The sequence below is a fragment of the Trichechus manatus genome, unplaced genomic scaffold, assembly GCF_000243295.1.
Source record: "Trichechus manatus latirostris isolate Lorelei unplaced genomic scaffold, TriManLat1.0 scaffold00004, whole genome shotgun sequence".
Taxonomy (NCBI): domain Eukaryota; kingdom Metazoa; phylum Chordata; class Mammalia; order Sirenia; family Trichechidae; genus Trichechus; species Trichechus manatus.
Window position 1 is genome coordinate 11,774,124 of NW_004443940.1, and position 21,809 is coordinate 11,795,932.

At 50.3% G+C, this 21,809-nt stretch overlaps 1 protein-coding gene across 1 annotated transcript in view; it reads right to left on the reverse strand.

Annotated features, from left to right (window-relative positions):
* Positions 1–16,144, reverse strand: part of VAX2 (ventral anterior homeobox 2) — a 38,070-nt gene extending 21,926 nt beyond the window's left edge. Inside the window, exon 1 of the mRNA XM_004369230.2 lies at positions 15,895–16,144. Within this exon, the coding sequence (XP_004369287.2) occupies positions 15,895–16,144 (250 nt within the window). The remainder of the gene's footprint in view (positions 1–15,894) is intronic.
* Positions 16,145–21,809: the final 5,665 nt, after the last annotated feature.

Consider the following 21,809-nt stretch of genomic DNA (forward strand, 5'->3'; position numbering starts at 1 on the left):
AAATCTTGATACATGCTACAATATGGATGGAGACTGAAGACATTATGCTGAGTGAAATCAATCACAGAAGGACAAATATTGTACGACCTCACTCATATAAAAAGACAAGAAAACGCAAATGCATAGAGACCAAAGTTTGTTAGTGGTTATCCAGGGGTGGGAGGGAGGAGGGAAGGGGGCTATTACTTATGGAGTACCGAGTTTTGTTTATGGTGATGGAAAAATCACATTGATTAAGGGTAGGGTTGCATAGCCAACTATTGTAATTGTTGTCAATAAGTGGTACACTTGTAAAAAGTTGAATTGGCAAAAGTTGTGTGATAGACATATTTACAAAAAAAAAAAGAGTAGCTGCTGAGGCTGCTGTATACAACCAAACACCTCATGGGATTTGGTTCCTTGATTTGGAGGTTTAGGGTCATGGTTTCATGGACATTCCAGTTAATTGGCTTGATACAGTGTTTAGTGCTTTTGTTCTACTTCCTAGTTCACTGGGTAGTGCCTGGGGTCTTAAAAGTTTGCAAGGGGTTATCCAAGGCACAACAATTGGTATCCATGTGCCTGAAGCAACAGAGGAAGAAGGAAACTGAAGAACAGGAGAAGGGAATGGACATGTCACTCATTGCCTCATGAACAACTGCCTCCTTTGTCATGAGAGCAGGACTGGATGGTGCCTGGCTACCATTACTGAACATTTTGATTAAGGATTCTATAGAAGAATGCTGATCAAAAGGGGCAGGGGGTGAAATGCAGAACAGTATTTCAAATTCTTATGGAATCCAGATTTTCTGGAACCATGGAGGCTGGATGAACCTCTGAAACTATGGCCCTGAGTTAATCTTTAAATCTTAAGGCAAAAATATTCCCTGAAGTCTTCTTAAAATGAAACAATGGTTTAGCTTAACTAGTAAAGAATGTCTACCTTGAATATTATGCTCTTTTAAGATCTATCTATATGGGGTCAAAGTGACAACAGCAAATCAAAAGATTAGCTAGGAACCTTGGGGACTGTGAGTTTATGTTAATGGGAGAGAAACAACTTAGAAAAGGAGGGTGAGGATGGTTGCACAACTTTGAAAATGTAATCAATATCTCTGAATTGTATGTGTAGAAATTGTCGAATTGTTGTATGTTTTGCTGTGCATATTCTCAACAACGAAAATAAAATAAATTATTTTAAAAATTCCTCATAAGAAAATTCATTCTCAAGTTTATATGGAGAATTGAAAATGGAAGAATAGCTAAGAAAAAATGTTAAAGAATAAGAAGAAAATAATTGCATTACCACACCAAAAAATATGTTACCAATCTACAGCAGCTGAAACAGTATGATGTTGTCAAAACCCATGCATCCATGGGGATTTAGCATGTTATAAAGATGACGTTTCAAATCAGTTGGGAGGAAAGACTGGATTATTAAATAAATGGTTTTCGGACAATTCGCTCAACATTTGGAATAAAGTAATTTGTCTCAGTGCACGCAAAAAAACATAAGATGTATTTAAAAATTAAATGTAAAAAAATACAGTTCTAAAAATTAAAGAAAATATAAAGGGACTTTTAAAAAAGATACATAGATAACAGACTTGAATATCTAGAAATAAAATCTTCTGCAATTAAAAGACAAATGACAGAATGGGAGAAAATATTCATAAAACATGAATAACAGAGTCTGATGTCTAGTACATGCACAGCCTCTAGAGAACAATGAGTAAAAGCCAAGCAATCCAGTGGGAAACTGAACAAGTTATACAAAAGGATCATTCAGAGAAGAAGAAATACAAATGGCTGATAAATTAAAAAAACAAAAAACCGAAGCCAGAAGAAATCAGGTAAATAGAAATTAGACAGCATTGAGATGTTGTGTGTGCTTGTATATGTGTGTCTGCTACCTTATTTTATCTATCAGACTGTGTCTTAGCTATCTAGTGCTGCTATAACAGAAATACCACAAGCAGATGGCTTTAACAAAGAGAAATCTATTTTCTCACAGTTTAGGAGGCTAGAAGTCCAAATTCAGGCTGCCGGCTCTAAAGGAAGGCTTTCTCTCTCTGTCAGCTCTGGCGGAAGGTCCTTGTCTCTTTAGCTTCTGCTTCCTGGTTCCTAGGAGATCTCCATTTGTCTTGGCATCTCTCTTACCCCATCTCTGCTCTGCCTGCTTGTTTAATCTCTTTTATGTCTCAAAATAGATTAACTGAAAATACACCCTACACTAATCCTGCTTCATTAACATAACAAAGACAACCCATTTCCAAATGGGATTATAACCACAGGCGTAGAGATTAGGATTTACAACACAAGTTTTTGCGGGACATAATTTAATCCATAACAGACTGGGAAAATTGTTCGGACAAAAGTAAGGGAAAATAAATTTTCTTAAGCCTTGTTAGTAAGAATATAAATTGATACAAATTAAGTTTTGGGTGGAGGGCAATTTCATAGTTCCTAGCTAAATTTAAAATGCACAGTCTCTTTGTCCTAGAAATTTTATAGAGGTTTCTAGCCCACAGAAGTATTGATATACTGCTTGTAGCATAATTTGTAAGAGGAAAAAAAAAGGAAAAGTTAAATGTTTATCAATAGGAATATTATTAATGAAATCACAGTATAGACCTGTCTTGGACAACTATGTAAACATTAACAAGAATGAGGTATTTCTATATGTCCTAATTTGTACGTATGTCCATTACATATTGCTAATTGAAAACAGCAGGTATGTTTAAATCCATTTTTATTTAAAAAAAAAAAAGTAGAAACAAATTCTGTGCGTGTGTACCCGCGTGCGCATAGGAACAAATCTGACAAGATTAATCCCTCACTCTTCTATTCCCTGTGGGAAATGGAGGCTGGTCACTGAGGGAGGATTTCTCACATTTTACTTTGTGCACTTCTTTATTATTTGGTTTGTTGCAAAGACTATGTATGACTTTTGTAACAAAACATTTTTAAGAATATTATATTATAGAGAAGTATATGGGAGAATATTTTTATTTTGGGATGGGGAAGACCTTTCTAATCAAGAACTAAAATCCAGAAGTCCAAAAGGAAACGACTGTTAGATGTGATTACAATTAACTTGGAGTTTAGAATTTTAAAAAATCTCAGAAGCAAAGTTTTAAAAAAGAAACAGATCTCTGGGATATTTGCAAGACATGCCACAAAAAAAAAAAAAAAAAAAAAAGGGCTTCTTTCTCTGTTATGTAAATAGCTTTTAAACCTGTAAGAAAACAATGAACAATCCAGTAGAGAAATGGGCTAAATACCTGAGTAAATAATTCACAGAAGAGGAAATAAAAGTGAAGAATAAATATATGAAAATATGCTTGACCTCACTAGCAATTAAAAAATGCTAGTAAAAATAAGAGCTTTTCACTTTAAACAATTTCAGTTTAAAAGATGAACAGATTCTGGGTTGGGAGGATGTGAGGAAATGGCTTGTTCATACACTATTGCTAGGAGCATAAATCAGTATAAGATTTTTGGCATGCAATTTGAAAATATCTATCATAATTTTCTGCTAATTGAAAGGGTGGCAGTTCAAACCCACCACCCAGCAGCTACACTAGAGAAAAGACCTGGCGATCTGCTCCTGTAAAGATTACAGCCTAGAAAAGCCTATGGGGCAGTTCTACTCCCTCACATGGGGTCATTATGAGTCAAAAACCCACTCCACAGCACCTAACAACAACAGTGATAATTTTAAGTGTGCATACATGAATTTCAAAATTTTACCCCTAGAAATTTATTCCATAATTATACTTTTACTAGATATATGTGAAATGATACATATTATTGTAAACAGTTTATTATGAGAAATTTCAAACACATACAAAGTAGAGAGGTAGTATAATGAGCCCCTATATACTTATCCTCCAACTTCAACAACTATAAACTCAGAATTAATCCTATTTTATCTATAGTCCCATCATTTTAAGCAAATTGCAAACATATAATTTCATCCATAAATATTCTATATCTCTAAAAAAATAAAGTCTCCTTTTAAAAAAATTAACAATACTATTATCACAACCAAAAATTAATGTAATAAAATATCTTATCAGTTTTCACATTTTGCAGATTGTCTTATAAATAAGATTTAAACACACACACACACGTTTGTACAAATTAGGATACCAGGATGTTTACTGCAGCATTGTTTATAATAGTGAAAATTAGGAACAACCTAACTATTCATCAGTAAGGAACTGGTTAAATAAATTATATCTATATAACAGACTACAATGTAGCTGTTAAAAAGGTGAGGTATTTCTAGATAGAAAGATTACCACAAATAATAATTAAATTGAAAAAAGCATTTTGCAAAAAGAGACATCTCACTTTTGCAATATATAACTTACATATTTGTGTTTTTCTATTACAAAGGAAAATATTGGAGGTTACTTCCTGAGAGGGAAATGTATTGTGTAGGGGAAATGAGAAATCTTTACTTTCTACATTCACACGACATGGCAAAACAGCATACATTGCTTTTATAATAAAAAAGATATTTTTATGCTTCAGAAAACAAAAAAGACACCAACAATAAAATTAAAAGACAAATTACAATCTAAAGAAAAATTTGCAACACATATTGAAAGCAATGGATTACTATCCATAATCCACAGAGTTTCTACAAATCAATAAGGAAAAGGATATTTGCAAATTAAATTGGTGAAAGGAAATGAATCGATAACTAATAGACGAAGAAGCACAACTGGCCAATGAACATGAAAAGAGGCTCAACGTCACTAACAAGCAAAGAGATAAAAATTAAAATGCCAGTGAGATAGTACTTATCACCTATAAGATTGGCACAGGCGAAAGAGATACATAGATTCAATGTGGGGAGAGGGCAAAGGCAGGGGTATAAATTATTAAACTCCTACCCCAAGCAATTTGACAATATTTATCAAAATGTAAGGTGAGAACTGTGATAGCAAGATAGGAGCGTAAATTGTTATAATTTATGTAGGACAATTTCTCATTACCTTCAAAATTACCAACACAGATACCGTTTGGCCCAATAATTACACTTCTAGCAATTTTCTGACGTTTGTGGAAATAACCAAGGAACAAGGTCCTTTTTTGCAGCATTGTATGGAATAGCAACAGATAGCAAACAAGCTATATGTCCACCAATAGGGCAGCAGCTACATACATTAACGTCCATCTGGTCCATATAAATGGAAAATACTATGCTTCTGTAAAAACAAACAAGAAGTTCTTTACAGCCCAAGATGTATTAAGTAAAAAAAGCACGGTGCAGAAAAAGATATAGAGATGCCACCATCTGAGCAGAAAAATAAAATGCAGAAAAAATAATATCGCTGCACTGATCGCATATGCATAAAAAGTATCTGGAAGGACATATTGCAAAGCAGTAACAATGGCTGCCTTTGAGATGGGTGGGAACTGGGCGCTGGGAGACAAGAACTGAGAGATAATTCACTCTTAAAAAACTTTGTTTTTGATACTTAAATCATATAAATTACCTGTTATAAAATTAAATGAAAAACATTTTTTAAAAATTTAAGCGTGTGTAACCCTTTTGAGGCAGTAATTCCACGCTAGAAATTTATCCAATAGAAATACTCAAAGAAGTGTGCAAAGACCCGGTGCCTTGGGTGTTGATTTCACAAAATTTATAATAAAGAAAAACAACCGGAACGCCCTTCCTGAGATGAGGGGAATTAGGCTTTCCCCAACCAACGGAACACTCCAGAGTCACGGAACAAGTAGAGCCGAAAAGATGATCATTGCAGGTTAAGTTCTTAAGAATGTAGATTGCAAAACAGTCTAGATGATACCATTCTAACATATGTTCGTATAGGAACGTGGGAAAATCGCCTGGAAGGACCCACCGGGTCCTGGGAACGGTGGCTATTTCCGGGGAGCCTTCCACTGCTTCCGGTTTTGTTTTTACTTGGAGCACGTAGTGTATATATATATATATATATATATATATATATGTTTTTTAAATACTCTATCTGTCAAGGAGCTCTGATGGTGCAGTGGTTAAAGCAGTGGCTAAAGTACTTGGCTGCTAACCGAAAGGTCGCCGGTTTGAACCCACCAGCCCCATCTGGGGAGAAGGATGGGGCAGTCGGCTCAGTAAAGATTTACAACCTTGGAAATCCTATGGGGGCAGTTCTCAGTCACAAGGGGTCACTATGAGTCAGAATCTGCAGGAAGGCTCTCAACAACATCTGTTTGTCTATGTTGTGTTGCTTCCGCGGGAGGCTAGGTCCTGGGGTTGGAGTGGGGGTGTCTTCTGCCCGCCCCGCCCTTGCGCGATGGACCCGCGGTGGGGCGGCGGGAGCCAGCCAACCGAGGAGAAGCCGAGGCCCACGTCGGGCCCTGCGGGCTCACGTTCGGCGCACAGCACAGAGCAATCCGTACTTTCAATTCCCGGTTGTGCTAAGCTCCAGGCGTGGGCTGGAGGCCTGGGGGGAGGGGGTGGGAGGGGGTGGGAGGGAAGAGCGCAGATACATCCGGTTATTTCTCTCCATCCTCTGGCTGGCTTTGCTCGTGGAACCTCACACCCAGGAGCTGAAGAGAGCCTGGAGACTCACTACCGACGCTGCGGTTCCTGCGCTCCTCACGACCTCCCACCCCAGCCCCACCCTGCAGATTCAGTTACCAGTAAAAGAGCCATATTGGAAAATTTTCAAATCTTGTATTTCAGTGGCTCCCAAAGTTGCAGATTTCACAAACAAAATTCCAAAACCTGCAATGGTGTTAACTTTATGCTTTAACAAATATCTATGCTCTCCCATCACCGCCATTACTTAAAAGGAAAGACATTATAACGCCAAAAAATAAAAATGTCAACGTTGTTGCTGGGAACGTCATTAGTCGCCTGATAACTACACATACAAGCCGTATTGACCGTATTGTCTCCTTTCATTCATTCAGCAACTATTTATTGCTTCTTGGAAACCCTATGGGGCTGTTCTACTTTGTCCTATAAGGTCTCTATGAGTTGGAACCGACTGGACCGCAACGGTTTTTTTTTTTTTTATTTTTCTGGAGGGGATGGAGGGAGAGGTTACCTTGTGCTAAGTACACATCCGGGAGATCCAGTGAATTTGGGGGGCACGTTGTCCGCCTCCCAAGTGGTCATCAAGCAGCCCTAAGGGCACAGCCTTCTGTAACTTCAGCGCCAGCATCGCTCCCCTGCAGTCCCTTCTCTGCCGGATCGGCAACCGCGCAGACCGCGCGTCAAAGCCAGTCTCTTGGCTGGGAAGCTGTGTGCGGGCAGCTCCAGCCCAGGGTCCATCTAGCATACAGTTGTTGTTAGGTGCCCTCAAGTTGGTTGTGACTCCCAGAGACCCATGTACAACAGAACGAAACACTGCCCGGTCCTGTGCCATCGCACAATCTTTGCTATGTTTGAGCCCATTGTTGCAGCCACTGTCAGTCCATCTTGTCGAGGGTGTTCCTCTTTTTCAAAGACCTCTACTTTACCAAGCATGATGTTCTTCTCCAGGGACCGGTCTCTCCTGATAACATGTCCAAAGTAAGTGAGACAAAGTCTTACTATCCTCGCTTCTGAGGAGCATTCTGGCTTTCCTTCTTCCAAGACAGATTTGTTCATTCTTCTGGCAGTCCATGGAATATCAATATTCTTTGCCAACACCGTAATTCAAAGGCAGCAATTCTTCTTCAGTCTTCATTGTCCAGCTTTTGCACGCATATGAGGTGATTGAAAATACCATGGCTTGGATCCTCAAGGTGACATCTTTGCTTTTTAACACTTTAAAGAGGTCTTTTGCAGCAGATTTGCCCAATGCAATGCGTCTTTTGATTTCTCAACTGCTGCTTCCATGGGCATTGATTGTGGATCCAAGTAAAATGAAATCCTTGGCAACTTCCATATTTTCTCCATTTATCATGATGTTTCTTATGGGTCCAATTGTGAGGATCTTTGTTTTCTTTATGTTGAGGTGTAATCCATACTGAAGGCTGTGGTCTTTGATCTTCATCAGTAAGTGCTTCACTTTCAGCAAGCAAGGTTGTGTCATCTGCAAATGCAGGTTAATGAGTCTTCCTCCAATCCTGATGCCTTCTTCATATAGTCCAGCTTCTAGAATTATTTGTTCAGCATACAGACTGCATAAGTATGGTGAAAGGATACAACTGTGACACACACCTTTTTTTATTTTAAACCAGTCACTATCACCTTGTTCTGCTCAAAAGACTGTCTCTTGGTCTATGTACAGGTTCCACATGAGCACAATTAAGTATTCTGGTATTCCCATTCTTTGCAATGTTATCCATAATTTGTTATGATCCACACAATCAAATGCCTTTGCGTAGTCAGTAAAACACAGGTAAACATCTTTCTGCTCTCTGCTTTCAGCCCAAATCCACCACACGTCAGCAATGATACACCACTTTCCACATCCTCTTCTGAATCCAGCTTGAATTTCTGGCAGTTTCCTGTCAGTGTACTGCTGCAACCATTTTTGAATTATCTTCAGCAAAATTTTGCTTGTGTGTGATATTAATGATACTGTTCGATAATTTCAGCATTCTGTTGGATAAGCTTTCTCTGGAATGAGCACAAATATAGATCTCTTCCAGTTAGTTGGCCAGGCAGCTGTCTTCCAAATTTATTGGCATAGACCAGTGAGCGTTTCCAGCGTTGCATCCATTTGTTGAAACATTTCAGTTGATATTTCATCGATTCCTGGAGTCTTGGTTTTCACCAGTGCCTTCAGTACAGCTTGGACTTCTTCCTTCGGTACCACTGGTTTTTGATCATATGCTACCTCCTGAAATGGCTGAATGTTAAGTCAATCAATTATTTTTGGTATAGTGACTGTATTCTTTCCATCTTTTGATGCTTCCTGAGTCATTCAATTTTTTCCCATAGAAGCCTTCACTATTGCAACCTGAAGTTTGAATTTCTTCTTCAGTTCTTTCAGCTTGAGAAATGCTGAGTGTGCTTTTCCCTTTTTGATTTCTAATTCCAGGTCTTTGCACATTTCATTATAATGCTTTATTTTCTCGAGCTGCCCTTTGAAATCCTCTGTGCAGCTCATTTACTTCATCATTTCTTCCCTTTGCTTTAGATACTCTATGCTGTTATCCTGACATCCATTTTGGTCTTTTCTTCCTTTCCTGTCTTGTTAATGACTTTTGCTTCTTCATGTGTAATGTCCTTGATGTCATTGCACAACTCATCTGTCTTCAATCACTAATGTTCAATGCATCAAATCTATTCTTGACATGGTCTCTAAATTCAGGTAGGATATTCTCAAGGTTGTACTTTGCCTCTCCTGAACTTGTTTTAATTTTCTTCAGCTTCAACTTGAACTTGCATATGAGCAATTGATGGTCTGTTCCACATTTGCCCCCTGGCCTTGTTCTGACTGATGATTTAGAGCTTCTCCATCTTTCAACAGATGCAGTGGATTTAATTCCTGTGTATTCTGTCCGGCAAGGTCCCTGTGTATAGTTGCTGTTTATGTTACTGAAAAAAGGTGTTAGCAATGAATAAGTCATTGGTCTTGCAAAATTCTATCATGTGGTCTCAGGTGTTGTTTCTATCACCAACGCCATATTTTCCAGCTACCAAACCTTCTTTGTTTCCACCTTTTGCAATCCAATCACTAGTAATTATTGATGCATCTTGATGCATGTTTGATCAATTTCAGACTCCATAAACTGGTAAAAAATAATCTCAATTCCTTCATCTTTGGCATTAGTGGCTGGTGCATAAATTTGAATAATAGTCATATTATCCTTGCAGGCATATGGATATTATCCTAGTGTTTGCAGTTGTTTCTTCTCATTTTAAGTCATGCCACATCAGCAAATGAAGGTCCCAAAGACTATACTCCATCCATGTCCTTAAGCTCGACTCTACTTTGAGAAGGCAGCTCTTCCCCAGTCCTATTCTGAGTGCTTTCCAACCCGAGGGGCTCATGACTGATTATGGTAGCAGACATTGTTCTGCTGCTCTTCATAAGGTTTTCACTGGCCAATTCTTTCAGAAGTAGGCCACCAGGTCCTTCTTCCCAGTCTGTCCTAGTCTAGAAACTGCTGAAATCTGTCCACCGTGGGTGACCCTGCTGGTATTTGAAATACCCTTGGCATAGCTTTCAGCGTCACAGCAGCATGCAAGCCACCACAGTAGGACAAACTTGCAGACGAGTGGTGGTGGCACACAGTGGGTATGCATTGTTTGTTGAATGGAATTAAGAGCAAACGAACCGCAACGGCGTGGAAAAGCGTGGGAGAGATGGTTAGAGAGGCGCCGGGCCTCCGCGGGCCCCCATGAGGGCCTTTTAGCCCCACTTCCGCGCAGCTCGGCTTTCCTGGTCTGCGGTCCCTCGGCCTCACAGGCCAGATCCGCCCTAGCGCCACCACCTCCTTCTGCAGTGCCTGATGGCACTCAGGCACCTCCAGCATCCTCGGGCGGTGGGAGAGCCTGCAAAGCGGAGACCTTCTACTGCCCTCCGGGACCCAGCGCGGCACCCCAGGGGGATCGGTTGTGAGGGAGGGTGTGGGAACCAGGGGCCTAGACCACCCTGGGCTCAGGGGATTCCCGGGAAGGCTCACGTCACTTTAGGGTCCTCTATCAGAGCTTCTCAAAATGGAGACGGAACCCGTCGGGCGCACAGCAATATAACTGGCTATCATTCTCCGAGGAGTTGGGTCGATCATTGTTTGGTATTAAACAAAGAGGAAATAAAAGGGAAAATTCGAAAGCTCTTTTTTAGTTAAAATAGAAATCAAAGAAATTTAGCGAACCAGGAGGGAGCTTGGGCTAGGCCCCAGACCTAAGGCAGGGCGCTAACTGAGGAAACTGCGTCAGCGTCCGGGCCCACACAAAGCTTAACAGCCCTCTCTCCTTACAGGCGACTAGCAAAGTGCGAAGATCCGAGTCCCTCTGGTGCCTGCGTAGACCCGCCCCTCCCTCACTCTTCCCCCACACCTGGGGACCCACTCACTGTCCTGGCCTCCACAGACTCGGTCTCCCTGACGGGGGGGTCACCTCCAACCCACTCGGGGATCAGTCCCCGCGAGTGTGCGAGCCACGAGAGCCCAGCTTCACGCAGCCATCACGGAGGGCAGAAATAGCGTGAGAACTGCAGGAGCCAAGTGTATAGTTTCCTGAAAATGAAAACAGTGCACACAAGACACGCCAACAAGACGACGCTGGGACACATCTGGTTGCTAGTCTGCTTCTCTGTGTGTGTGTGTGGGGGGGGGGCATACAACGGGAAAAATAAAACCCAAAATAAAAGGTCTCGGCATAGATAGATTCGCCAAGAGAATGTGGCTCCTCCTGCCAAGAACAAAGCCAAAGGAAAAACAACAAACAAAACAATCCAGGAAAATAAATATCTAACACCTCAACAAAGGCCTGATACCTCTCAAAATAAAATTAAAAAAAAAAAAATCTCAAATAAGGTCCCTGCATGAGCCATTTAAACCTTCCAAAGTGGCCTCAGAACAGACGTCCCGAGCTACCCCGTCTTACTAACAGACTCAGATATTGAGATCACGCTGATGGGCCTGCCCACTCGCTATCCAGTGCTCATTTCAGTGCAGCCCGCTGCCCCGCGCCTGCGTTTGCCCAAAGGCCCGGCTGTGCCGGCGCGCGCGTGCGGGGTTGCAGGGACGCGGGAGCTAGGCCTGCGAGGCCCAGGCGGTCTCCCTGGGTCCGGCGGCTGCTGGGAACCCAAGGAGAAAGCGGGCGGGCGCCAGGCGGCGCTGCGCCCGGACAGGCTGCTCGGGGGAGGGGGGAGAGCTGTCCCTGCAGGCCGCTCCCAGCCCAAGCCCACGAGCACCGGCTCCTGTGCCCGGCAAGGCCAGACGTTTATGTGGGTGCGAGAGCCGGCCGGGTGCTTGCCGCTGCTCTCTGTGTACCTATACGGACGTGCGTGTTGTTGGAGCGCGGGTCCAGTACTGCCCTCGGAGTCCCGAAGGGCTGGAGCCCCGCTAGCTCACACACACACCCCGCGGGAGATGCCCAGCCGGAGCTGGAGGTCCGCGCCCCCCCACGTCCCCAGCCACCGGCGCATCCGTCAAGTTCCCAGCGAACGCGTTTCCGCTGAAGGGGGAACAGAGAGTCAGTCTGCTCAGGGCCCGCCATTATCCCGCCCTCCTGCTCCCAGACCGAGAGGTGCGGAGCCGGGCGGGGAGCCCAGCGGGTCTCGCGGCGTTGGAGCGCTCTCGGGGCAGCCTCTGGGTCCTGCCCATCCAGGCCCAGTCGGCGCACGGAGGTGGGGGTGGAGGGTGCGGCCCGAATGGGATTGTGGGACCCGCAGGGGAAGCGCCCAGGCCCTGGGGCCCGCTTCGGGTGAGCAGGGACTGGTGCCGCGCAAGTCCGTAAACGTTGCCGGGTTGGGTGACGCTAGCGCATTTCCCGGCTCCATCAAAACGGGTTATTGAATTCGCGTTCGAATTACTTTAGGAATCACGTGGGCGTGTCTGAGCCGGCGGGTGCGAGCGTGGTTTGTGGGGTTGCAGGGAGTTTGGGGTGAGAGTTATCCCACTTCTTCTGCCTGCTGGGATCCCCGCTCCACCGAAAAGGTCGGTGAGCCGGCTCCGCCAGAGACTGGTTGTGCGCTGCGGCTGCGTTGTTCTGTTACAGCTCGGCCTGGAGGGCGGCCTGCTTCTTTTGGCTGCCTCCTGCCCGCGGCGGGCCTGCTGTTTCCGAATATGAAATAAAAGGATCCCCCTTACTCCACGCCGGCCAGTGCACGTGGAGATGTCTGTTGGCCTACGGGGCTGTATGGGCCCGGTGGAGGCCTCGCTACGTCTGCGGTGGGATATAAGGGGCTGAATGTGCCGCGCTCCTGTTATGCGCACACGCCTGCCATCTCGGTGGCTGTGTATGTGCCCGTGTGTGACGTGAAGCAGCCTCCATTTCAAGGCGGGAGATGCAGTAACATCGGCCTCCCTGGCCCATATTCCGCAGAGGTAGCCGAAAGGTTAAATCTTTGTCGGAGCAAGAGTCCTTCCAAGAGGCTTGGGGAGGGCTGCAGGGTGTGGTCTGCAAAGGGGTGCTGATCACCTTCACCATCGGTCTGTTCTTGACCCCTAGGTCGCTCACCTCCCAACATAGCCCAGCACTGGACCCAGGGCCGTGAAGGAGACCGTCTATGGGGTAGGGAGACCTCTGGGGAGTGAGGTCCACTGCCGCACCAGTCAGAAGTGGTTTGTAGGTCACCTCAGAGCTCCCCCCACCTTCATTCAGTGAATATTTATGGAGCTGTAGCTGGGTGTTTGTGGTTTTACAGACAACACTGCTGGTCTTTGGCACAGCCCTTCAAGATAAGGGCTATGGTTCCCTTTGTACAGAGGAGGAAACAGAGATGCAGAGAGGCAAAGAATCTGGTTCTAAGAGCTATAAGGCAGGAATTGGAACCCAAACTTTGCTTAACTCCGGTGCCCAGGCTCTCCTATGAGACTTCTCCAACAGATCTTTTATCCTGGGGTGGGGCCCAGCGAGTGAATGTCCGGGGAAAAGAAAGTTGAGGTCCAGAGGGAGCAGGTGTTCTGGGGTCCTCACCCTATCAGCTTCCTGACAGATGCCTTGACATACACCTCCCTTCTACCCTTTAATGGCTTCCTCCAAGGTACTCAAGGGCAAAACATACTCCCCGCTCAGGGCCAACTGGAGGGAAAACTCTTCTGGGCCATGGTGATGCAAGCTTCCTTTCACTAGTGCGGGGCCTATATCTTTAGGTACAGAGCCTCCTCCCTGAGCCACCGAGGGGCCCTGAGTGACGCAGGTGACCCTGGCTAGGAAGGATTAGCGGTAAATGATGTTACGGTCATCTCTGACCTGTAATAACCTGCCCATCATTAAATGGGGAAGGGCAGAGGGATTTATGACAGCTACGTTTGCCTTTCTTTTCCATTAGGTGTGTAAATACACCCTAGATGCTTTATATTGAATATTTTCATTATATTACATAAATGTAATGGCAGTGCTGTATTGCTTCCATGCGTTTATAAAAGTACACCGCCTGTCGATGCACACAGGCCCGATATTACAGCGCTGTGTCCAGCTCTGCCTGGCTGTGGATTGCTCCCAGCTTGGGTGGCCCCCACCTGACAGGGTGAAGGGTCATTTTTGACTCCCACCTTCTATGAGTCTACACCTGGGAGCTATTTAATCGGCATCTATAAGAAAAATTTATTTGTTCTACTCACAGGGTTAGTAATGTGGAGGGGCATAGTAGGTGGGTACAGAACTCACAATCTGAGCAAAGGAAATACACACCCATCGTCGGGGTGGGAGGTGGTGAATGTCACAGGCAGGGACCTAGTATCTTAATCCTGGGAGAATGTGGGCTTGGGGGGCTGATTTCTCCATCTCTGGCAGCCCTGCGGATTTCCTAAATGGAACTCAGAGCTGACTGCTCACACCTTGTTCACAGGACACTTAGAGTCGGTGGAATGAAGGCCAGTTTAATCCCAGGTGCCTGACAGGTCCACACACCTGCTGGAATCTCTGCTGGGTAGGGACTGCCCCCCCCCCCAGGGCAGCTGTAAGAGCCTCATCTCGGGGTGGCCACACCTGGCACCAGGAGATTTTCCCAAGGGCGGCGGTCTCTGCACCTGTGTCTAAGACAATTATCAGTTGCCCCCATGTTGGGCTGCCCCCATACTTTATCCAGCCTTGTCCCCCATTTCCCAGCCACCCCCACCAACAGACTGCAGGGATGGGTAGCGGAGGCAGCACCCAGCAGGGCCAAGGTGCCCCAGTGGGCGTCTGAGCAGCCGAACTCAGATCAGACAAATCCAGGAACCCCTCGCCGAAGAGACCCAGAGTCGCCTTCGGGCAGGTTTCCCAGGCTTCCCGGCTTCCCCAGGCGGGGTCGCCTCACGAGGCCCCGCGGCTCGCAGGACCAGAGCTAGGGAAGGAGACGAGGCAGGAAGAAAGCAGCGGGCGGAAGCCGGGCGGGGGAGCCAGGGAGGGAGGCCGGGTGAGCCGTTCCCCGCGAGTGGTTTCTTCTGGGACTATGGGCTCTGGCTGCGGCCTGGGAAGCGGCTGGGGCAAGACGCGGAATCCCCTTTTTCCCTCTCTCTGGTCGCTGAGGCGCCGGGATCCGGCGAAAGCCGAGCCCGAGCTCCGCGCGGCTGGCGGTGGGGCCCGGAAGCCCCGGCATCGCGCGAGAAGGCCGGGCAGAGTTGGGTGCTAGGACGCAGTCCAGACCTAGGGGGTGCTGGGAAGGCGAATTCGGCGGAGAGAAAAGGCTGGGACAGAAGAAAGGCGAGGGGCAAAAGGGCGAGGGAGAAAGGGAGGGACGAGAAAGGCCAGGCCGGGAGAAGGCCGCGCCGGGAGGTGCCGCGAGAAAGTGGAGCTGAGAATGAAGCACAGGCGGGCGAGCGCCGCGCGCTCCACCCTCCGTGTCCCCCAGACCTTCCCCGCGAGGAACCAGTGCGGATCCCCGCCGCTGGGACAGGAAAGAGTGCCGGGCAGGAGGTGAGGAAGCGCCCCGCCACGGTGCGGAGCCGAGGCCTTTTCCTCCCGCGATTCCGGACGCTGGTCCCTCTAAGTCCCGCGCCGCGGAGCGCGGGTGCCGCTCTTCTTCGCACCTGCCCTGAGCGGCGCGGAGCGGAAAGCTACCTTCAGCATTCCGCGCCCCCATCTCTACCCCTGCTGCGGGTCTGGGGCGAGGAGCGGGACAGAGAGACTGAGAACTGTTAGGCGAGGTAACCAGGACCTCTTCGGTCCCATTCGCCGCTTTGTCCCCTGCACTCAGCTCGGTGTCCGACACACAATAGGAGCTCGAAGGAATAGCTGCTGAACGAATGATGAACGAATGGATATATGAACGGGGAGGTGGAAACTGCAGGAAGGTCGGAGGATCCAGTAGGGGTAGGATGGGGTCCCGTGGGCCCGGGCCGCCGGCTGTCCCTTACCTCGCACCAGGATGCGGCGGCAGTGGTCCGCCTCTCCCGGCCCTGGCTGCCCGTCGCTGTCGGCGCCGCTCTCCCTGGTGCCCGCGGGGCTGGAGGCCGAGGTACCAGCGACCTCTCTCGGGCTGCGGCCGCCCCCACCAGCGCGCGAGTCCCCGGCTCCGCCGCGGTTCCCGCCGCGCCTGCTGCCGCCGCCGCCAGACTCCGCCCGGCGAGCGGGACCGCGGTCGCGCTCTGCACCCCCATCGCCCATGCCCGCTGCCACCGCCGCCTTAGCTGCTGCAGCGCCAGCTCCGGCTGGTGGTGCGCGTGGCTCCCCGCCCCCTCAGCCCCCGCCCGGCTCCTCCTTCTCCGGGCCCGCCCCGCCCCGTGGCTCCTCCCTTCCCTGCTGATTGGGCGCGAGTCGGGGGTCTCCAACTCCGCGTGGTGCTCTGGGGCGCTGAGCGTGGGCCGCAAGCTGAGTGGCCCCACTTCTTCATCCCTAGTCTAGCCGTGCTTGGAGCCCGGCAGAGGGAGCTGGGATGGTCCTAGGGTACCGAGGAACGTCCTGCACCCTTTCCCAAAGTTTATCAACCCTCCCCCAACCCCCACCGCCTACTCCTGTCCCGACTCCGTGGATCCCCCGAGAAGCGCAGCCTCGCGGCTCTGGCTGTTTCAGAGGGGTTGATAATTAGCGCGCTAGGAAGGCGACCCCGGCGAGGCAGAGCAGAGAACAGGAGGTTGGCTTTGCCTGGGAGCATGGTGGGGTGGGGGTCTGGAGGCGCGGCGCAGGCCTGGGGTTCATTGCTTCCCTCCCCGAGTTTCACACCCACAAGCACACTCACTAATACAGACTGCAGGCCCCTCCGGGCGCTCCCGGGAGAACAAAGCCGAAAATGGGGCAAATAAGCCCGGAAAGATGAGGCAGGGAGACCAAGCTACTCACCCGCACCCGCGGGCAAAGAAAACAGACAACTGGGTTGAGAAGCCGAAGAGAGTCGAGAGTGAGATCGGGACCGTAGTAGGCAGTAAACGCCGAGTTCCACGGCGACTCTGAGGCCTTCCCACATAGGGTAGCCCCCTAGACAGGAATAGAGGGTAGATATTGTGCCCCCATCCGCGGAGCCCCCCGTTCCCCTGCTCCCCGTCTGGCTCTCTGTAGGCTGAGGCGACGCAGACGGTGCTTGGGGAGACGACCGGCGGGCGGAGGGGAGCGCGGTGGAAGACGGATCCGGCTGAGAAGCTGAGCACTGGGGATCCCTGGCCATAGCACTGGGCCCTCCATGGCGACCTACCCTTAACCCTTTCTGGGGAGCTCAGGGCTCGCCCCACGTCTGGTTCTTTCCTGGCCATGACAGGAAGATCCCGGCCCAGATTTCCCTTCCTTTGCCTCGGAGAGGGCTTAGAGGAAAGATTGGGAGACACTAGCGAAGATGTGTGTGCAAACGTGTGTGTGTCCTGAGCGCTCATGACACTCTCCCAGTGGGCTGTAACTGCAGGTTTTTTCCTTCCCTTTTCTGGCTAGCGTGCTAGTATGAGCAGGGATGTTTTGGTCTGTCTCAGGGTCTGTCTGTCCGTGAGTGTGCCAGGTATAAGTGGCTGTGTCACCAGTGCAGACTCCATGGCTCCTGTGCAAATGTATGATGGGGTGTGTGTGCGTGTGTCAGTGCCTAGCGTGTGTCCAGTGTGCTTGTGAGCAGTTGGGTGTGTATACATGGCCAGTGTCAGATGTCCCCAGCCTAAGAGAGGGGTCATCAACCACCTAACTGGTTGAGTGATGGCGCCACTGGGCAGGGTTTGGGGCCTGGCCAAAGGGGAGAATAAAGGGGTGGAGGCTACTAGCCCAGGCTAAGGAGAAGGAAGGAGGGGAACTCAGGCCACAGGGTGATCTGGGTGGGGGCAGGAGTGCCAGGGGCATGGGGCAGGGCTGTGCAGAGCGACTGCAGCATGGGCAAGCTTCGGGTGCTGAGGGTGTGTATTAGTAGGGTGCGGGGCTGTAGGAGTGTGTAGGGGGTGAGAAAGAAGGTCTGTAGAGCCACAGGAGGGTGGGGTGGGGGGAGGGTGACCCAGCTGGGAGTAGGCTTGGGACCAACGCCCAGTGGGAGTGACGAGCCCTGAGCTCGGCCCCTCCCCTGCTGGTACCTAGAGGGGCAGCCAAATTTCTCAGCAACCTTCCCCTACAGGCGAGGGCTATCCCCAGCCCAGCAAGACTTCTGTCTCCTGAGGCGGCCCATTGCCTCCATCCTCACTCCAGTCTTTCTCACGATTATTTATTACTCAAGTAAGAGTATTTTCTACACTCAAATTAAAAAAATTCGAAGCAGAAAGCACTCAGCTGGCCCCTCTCCCAGTCCCTGACCCCTAGCCCTCGCTGTTCCACTTGCCACAGGAGGCACGGGTTTCTGTTCAAACAAAAATGGGGCAGCACTGCTGGACCCACCGAGCTTTGTTTTCACCGTTTTAATTTTTCATTCTACGGATGACATCTTTCCGCGCCAGTAACTCAGGTATCCCACTCGGCGCATCTGCTGGGGTCCGCGGATGGGCTTCCGGGCGGTGCTCAAACTCTTGGGAGTGCCAGGGAGGACCTCCCTCCGGGGAGAGGTGGGTGGCCTCCAGTAGAGTCCCGCGGAGCCTCGACCTAGGAGACTGGGGCCGCTCCCCCTTCCGCGACTGCGGAGGGAATCCCGCAGGGAGCAGCGACGCTGCCAGGCCAGTCCCGTGTGGATTCCTGGAAATTCCCTTGCTCCCGCGCCCTTTCTCGGCCCTTCTCACGTTCTCTCTTCCCGGTATGGGAATCGCTGTCTCAGAAACCCTGGGCTTTCTCTTTCCCGCAGGCCTGGGCGCGGGGATCGAGTGAGGAAGTCAGGGCTTCTGCGCTTCTAGGCAGCCAGTGTGTGTACGGCGGAAGGAGGCCGTTTCTTTTGCCCAGTCAGACCCGGCCCAGGTCAAGGTGGGAGCCTGGGAGGCCGCTGGAACCCCGGACTCTCTAACGCCAGGCTGCTTCGAGTCCCTTGTCCCTCTCGGAGCACGCTGCCCAGGCCGCGCAGTTCCTCGCCCCAAGAGGCGGGTCGTGCAGTGCCACTGGGCTCCCGCCCGCATTCTTCCCCGCCGGAGAGCTGCGCAATTCTGGGCTACCTCCCACCGGACCTGGGCGAGGCCGGGCGCGCCTGTGCCCAGGTATGGCCACGTGGAGGGGGCGTGCGAGGTCTGCCCTTGCTGAAGGGAGCGGGGAGAGCGAGAGAGTCAGAGAGAGAGAGTCAGAGAGAGAACGCGCGGGCATTGGGAGCTTTGAGAAATCCTCTTTCCTTTTTTGCAAAGTAATTGAGGAATTTAGACACGGATCTCCGCCGGTAGGGTCAGGGCAGAGGCCTAAACTGCTTTCTCAGTGTCTCTGGCCTTGCCCTGGCTCCAGTGTAGACAAAACCCTCGTTTCCGACTTGGCCCCTCCTGGATCCCGCAGGACCGCCGCAGTCCCGAGGCCTAGCTCGATAGCCGGGATCAGTCTCCCTGGTGGTCTCCGCCAGGTCCCGGGAATTAAAGGGCTTCGACCTTGAGGAGTGAGAGGGTGCTGGGCACAGTGGAGTTGCTTTGTCCTGGGCTGTAGGTGGGTGGCGCTCTGTCACAGGAGTTCCCTGGTCCCACGGTGATCCAGGTCCTCCACTCACAGTGGGAGGGATGGGAGAGGGCCCTTGGTAGGGAGGAGGCGCCTCCGCCCCAGATCCCGTCTGACACCCAGTGAGACTGGCTCTCCCGGGGCTTTCTCCAGGGATCAGCCTGAGCTGCGGCGAGAGGCAGTCTTCTCTCCCGTCTAGCCTTGCTCAGCGCCGCCATCCTTCAATTTCCGCAGCCTCTTCCCGGTGTAGGTCGATTCTGGTCTTTTTTGAGGGACCCTTCAGTCCCGCTCCACCCACCTCATCTTGGCATTTTCGCCGCTAAGCCGATCCAACCGACTTCCTGAGCCTCAGGTGCCACTGAGGGTTGAGTCCGCGGCATCCTCGGGATAAACAGCACCCCCTTCCCGGGTCCCGCTCCTACGCCCTGCAGCCCGGATTCTCTCTGCCTGCGAGGGAGCTGCGTCAGGAAGCGGGAGCCCGTTGCCCGCTGGGGTTGGAAATGTGCTGCCTGTCCTGGGTGCCAGGGGGCGCCGGTGTGTATATGGGTGGGTGGGAGTCGGAACCCTGGATCCCCCGGGCGCTACTCAGTACCTCGGCTGCGGAGCCTACCGGTCCTCCACTGCCAGGGCGCCAGCAGCTGCGGCCGCGCCTTCTGCATCCCCGTCAGGCGCTCAGAGGCGTCAGATCTCCCTGCAGCCCCGAGGCTGGCGTGGAACCTTGGTCCTGTGCCCATCTTTGTTTGTCCGTACCCCTTGGGATGCCCTGGCAGGCACACCAGGCCGACTCCTGAGGCCTGTAATCCTGGTCCAGCTCCGCCCTGATCCTTCTGCTGCCGCTTCCCTCTCGCTGAGGCTGAGGCCAGGCCGCTCTCACCCGCCTGCTCACGGGCGGTGGATCTCGAAGCTGCGGCGGGCACCTTCGGGGGCTCCATCTTTCTTCCTGCCCTCCGCCTCCGTCTCTCCTCGGTACCACCCCTGCTCCCTTCTCTCGACTTGTGCTTTTCCCCAGCCCACTACAGGAGGGGGGTCCTGGAGCCTCAGAGGCCCGGGTTCTTCTGCTCTATCCACCCTTTTCCTGTCTGCGTCGGCTGTCTGCCTCTCTCCTCGCTGTATTTTGGGCTCCACTCAAATGTCCCTCCACTCACCCTGCCCTCGAGATCCAGTCCCTGGATGTTTTTCCCTTAACAGTCACTGCATGGGGAGCTTGGGGTGGGCAGGGAGGGACACTCCTAGGCGCCGTCAGCTCCCGCGCACACACAGCTCATGGGGCACCAGAAGACCAAGCTGGCAGAAAGAATCCCTCACTTCCCTCCCCGGTCTCCCTGCGGCCCCACCCCAGCGTGCCTGAGAGCCAGACCTCTGTCCCACCTTCTGGCTGGGAGGGACTGACATTTTAAAAGCAGATGGGATGCTGTTGGAATTTTTAGAATGAACATTGTTTTTGTAAAAAACGAAGTGTATTTATTTTTGAGAAGAGCAGCAGTGCTGAAACCAGAGGGCAGCTGCAACGGTGGAATCGCAGGCGGTTTGTTTGGATGGGTGGAGAAGTGCTGGGGGCAGGGCTAGGCTCTTCAAATCCAGGTGTGAGCACCCTCCTGTGTCACCAGCCACAGCCAAGGCTGTCACTGACTCATTTCAAGATGGCCGAGGGTTGTCTGTGCCAGGAGTCAGGAGCTGCACTCTGAAGAATCTGCTGAAAGCAAGATCCTTAGGACCACACAGGCTGCTCATTGTGAGGCTGGGTGGGGAACAGGGGTGGTCACCCGGGGGGGGGGGAAGCAAGGAATCCAAGTCCGCCAGACTGCAGCTGCTCAGTGCACGGAGAGGTGCATGGGCCCAGTCTGTGTGCCACCTCAGCCCCCTGCCTATCCTACTTTCTGGCATTTACCATTGCCAGCCTCGCCTACAGGCGCCTGGACACCTGGAGCTCAGCACGTCTGGTCTAGTTCTGGATCGCAGCCCAGGCTCACCAAATCAGCGCTTCTTGCTCTGCTCTGTCCTCTCCTCGGCCAGTTCTAGAGCTGGCCAAGACCTGCCTGAGTTGCTGGATCCTGGGGTCTATCTGTGAGGGTTGCAGGGGGGCGGGTAGGCTATGGTGGCCTGAGGCCAGTGTGTGAAGAGGACCACAGGAGTGATAGCAGGGAAGGGGGGTGATGAGATACTCCAGGGACCTCCCCGTGGTGGATACAGGGCCGTGCTGCCTGCAGGGTGAAGTCCGGAAGGCTTCAGGGAAGAGATGAACTGGAGGTCTCAACACCAGCCACATATTAAGTCATCAGAAGTGCTTAGCAAAAATTACAGGTGCTTAGCTACATCCAAATGG